The 3,387-nt window shown below is 53.3% G+C and overlaps 1 protein-coding gene across 1 annotated transcript in view; it reads right to left on the bottom strand.

Moving 5' to 3' along the window:
- Il17b (interleukin 17B) overlaps positions 1 to 2,682 on the bottom strand; it is a 4,147-nt gene extending 1,465 nt beyond the window's left edge. Inside the window, exons 1-2 of the mRNA XM_026783371.1 lie at positions 2,650 to 2,682; positions 1,165 to 1,454 (exon numbers count right to left, since the gene is read on the bottom strand). Of these exons, the coding sequence (XP_026639172.1) occupies positions 1,165 to 1,454; positions 2,650 to 2,682 (323 nt within the window). The remainder of the gene's footprint in view (positions 1 to 1,164; positions 1,455 to 2,649) is intronic.
- Positions 2,683 to 3,387: the final 705 nt, after the last annotated feature.

Raw genomic sequence — 3,387 nt, 5'->3', positions numbered from 1 at the left:
CACACAGACACACATGCAGGCAAAATGCCAATGCACATAAAATTAAAAATAAATAAATAATTAAAAAAAAAAAAAGCAAATCAGTCTTAGACTTGAGACACTCATAGTGAGATCCTTCCGAGGTTGTCTCAGACCTGGAAATATCTTTCTTCTCTGTCTCGATTTCCTCCTCAGTTAAACACAAATGAGAGGTAAGAGAATTAGACCTAGGAACACCCGGTGTCAGTCACCTCATTGTGCTTGGGAGCTCCTTGGAAATAAATTTGAAGTCTCCTGAATGAGCCTACAGTTTTACAATCTCCCTGACTGGCACATGAGCACAGCCAAGTAGGAGCAAAATGTGGTCTGAAGGCTCTTTGCTGGTTGCATTGTCACAGTCCAAGGCTACACTGCTCAACACAGTAGCCACTGGCTATAGCACAAGTGCCGACCTAAATCTGAGTCAATCTATACTAGTCCTTCAGTCTCATTCCGGTGGTTCAGTAGTCACCTGGCCACTGCAGTGGACTTCATCCCAGGGAGTTCTGGCCAACAGTGCTAGTCTAGAGTCTTAGGATATAAGCAGCGTAGCTGGAAAAGCCCTGGGCTGAGTTTGTGAGTGAGCTAGCTATTTCTACACTTCATTGAATCCATGTACCTTGGGCCTCTTCTGCACGCTGACCTAGGAGGTGGAGAATGACACACAGACATTGCCTCTGTAACCCAGGGCCTCAAATTGATCCCCAAGTCAAAGCAGGGGCCATACACCCTAAGCATGGAGAGGCAGGCGCAACTCTGTGATCCGGGCATCAGTCCTAGGGATTCTGACTGGGTGAACACGGGAACCCTGAGGTGGTTCTGAGGCAGATTTTAAGAAGGAACCTGTCTGATGTAGAAAGTGTGAGCGTAGCCAGCAGGCATAAACCACCATGCTGGGACAAAGTACTTTGGAAGCCCTACATTTGAGACCCGGAGGATAAAAAGACAGCACTGTGTATGTCTATCTGTGAAGGACATACCACCATTATTATTATTCCACTGACAGCTGGGGAAACTGAGGCTCAGCAAAGCTATTCAACTGGCCGAAAGATACGGAAGAGAGATTAAAATTCACCTGAATCCCAGGTCTTGAACACAGCGCGTGGGACAGCGGAAACGGTGGCCTGCTGGGCCCAGCCCACCTACCTGTATCCCCAAGGAGACAGGCTTCTCTTGTTGGACAGCCACAGCTGCAGGTTGACCTCACATTTCCTCTTGGCTGTCTCAGAGCTGTTCCTCAGCTGGGCCACCATCTCTCCAAGGTTCCTCTCATACTCTTCCATTCGAGCGTAGGGCTTTACGCGAGAGACCAGGTCCAGTGGCACCTGGTGAGGCCCAGGGGCCAAGGGGCCAGGCCGCCCTTGCCCCTTCCTTTTGCCTTTGGCGTTTCGGGGCTGGCTTGGCCCCAGGAAGATAGAGATGGCAAGAAGGAGCAGCTGAGAAAGAAGGCTATTGGTCAGAGGCCAGAACCAAGTCTCTCTGGGCCAAGGTTTAGGGCTAGGGCAAAGAAGAGAGAGGCCTCTGTGTTGGCCGCCTTGTGTATGGACCCTTGTGTTGGGCACTGATGACACTCCCGCATCTTGAAGTCCTTGAAATCAGGTACCTCCGGAAAATCCCCCTGCCCACTCTAGTTACTCAATCTGCAGACCATAGTTGCTTCCCAGGACAGCTCCACCGCCTCCCAACTGGTTTTCCCAAGCCTGCCTGGCTCCTAACCAACTCACCGTATCAAGGCCAGTGGCGGCCATTGAAAAGCATTTCTGACATTGCCACCTTCCCTCTTAATGTCCTTCCTGAGGCCCTCTGGGGGCTGGGGTCTCCTGTGTCCCTTCTGGCCTCCTCTGCTCTTGTGCTCACCATGTTCCTTGCTGTGGGAGGGAGTTTGCACCCTGCCCACCAAGTCCTGCCTTTTCCTTCCACCTTCTGAAAACCTTGCCCAGCTGTGGGCTCTAGTTCACTGCCTCAGCGTTGCTTCTGGACATCTTGGAGTCGCCACACCCCACAGGTCCCTAACACGTCCGCGATTGTACTTGGACATGTGATTCTTTGATATCTCCTTAGCTGTTCCCCCCAGGGACAGACTCCCTTCCATGCATCTTATCCCCTTGTGCCTGCGTCTGCAGAGTGAACGGATTCCACCACCACGCCTGCCCGGGACCTCAGGGACCTCAGTGCTGTTAGAGCAGAAAGGTAGCGGAGTGGCAAGGGCAGGCATGGCTGGGGAGCAGGGCTCTCCCTTGGGGCAGCAGGGTGGCTGGGCCCAGCTTCTCTGGAGACTCATCAATGGAATAAGAAAGAGGATTCGTGAGCAGAAGCAGCCTAAAGTCTTCCAGGGACGCGGACGAGGGAGAGGGGGGTTGAGCCGCTTATAGGCTTTGCCGAGAGGAAATGAGTTGAAACAGAGTGGGCGTGAAGGAACACTGCATGGAGCTGGCGGAGCTGGCGCGTGTTCCTGTAAGACTTCATTTCCAGATCTCTCTCTCCCTCTCCCTCTCTGCCACGCGCACACACACACACACACACACACACGCACACACACACACACACCCCACCCCCTCCACCTCAGCACCAGACAACCTACCTCACACCCTATTCCAGCTCACTGTTTCTCATTCCATTTCGGAGTCTTACCAGACTCTGTGCCTTCCCTGCATCTTGGCCCATGGGGGTTGGGGGGAGGCGGGAGGGGCGACAGGCCTGGTTTATCATCCAGGCTACCCAGCAAGCTTGACCCTTAGAAACAAGTCCCAGCCTAGCCCCTCTTGGCAGAGCCACTTGCTGGCATAAAAGCCATAGCAGTGAATTAGGTTGCTAAATTCTTCCCTTTGGTCCTACATTCTGCAGCAGAAATATTTCCCTCACTGCAGGCCGTCTCGGCTGAGCTGCCCACACGTTCCTCAACTCACCTTGCAGGGGAAACAGACCAAATTCAACATCCCCTCCCTCAGTTTCCAGATGGGTAACAAAGACAGAAGGATTTGCCCAAGATCATGCACGCTGCCCAGATCGCAGAAGCCAGGTCTGGAAAAGCTCTAGTGCCCAAGTCTGCCCAGATCACCGGGGACACTTCCTCTTGAAAGAGTTCAGTGTGACCAGGCTATGCCCAGAGCCGTAGCCCAAGCCTTAGGTCATGACTGCAGGCTGAGACCAGGCTCTGTTTCTCTCTGGGCCTGAAGGAGAGGACAGAGCTGGTCCCTGCAGATTCCAAGCCAAACACAGGCAGCCATTAATCAATGGAGAAAGAACAGCTACAGAGAAGGGAGCACCACGTACCAGGCTGTGTGGCCAGTCCATCCCACCAAGCCAGGCAGCAGGCCTGCAGCTGCCACCGGCCAGGAACCCCAGATGCCGCAGAGAGAGAATAGCAGC

This window comes from Microtus ochrogaster, chromosome 18, assembly GCF_000317375.1.
Source record: "Microtus ochrogaster isolate Prairie Vole_2 chromosome 18, MicOch1.0, whole genome shotgun sequence".
In the NCBI taxonomy this organism is placed as follows: domain Eukaryota; kingdom Metazoa; phylum Chordata; class Mammalia; order Rodentia; family Cricetidae; genus Microtus; species Microtus ochrogaster.
Note: the sequence above shows the minus strand (reverse complement) of the source record. Positions and strands in the feature narration are given on the sequence as shown.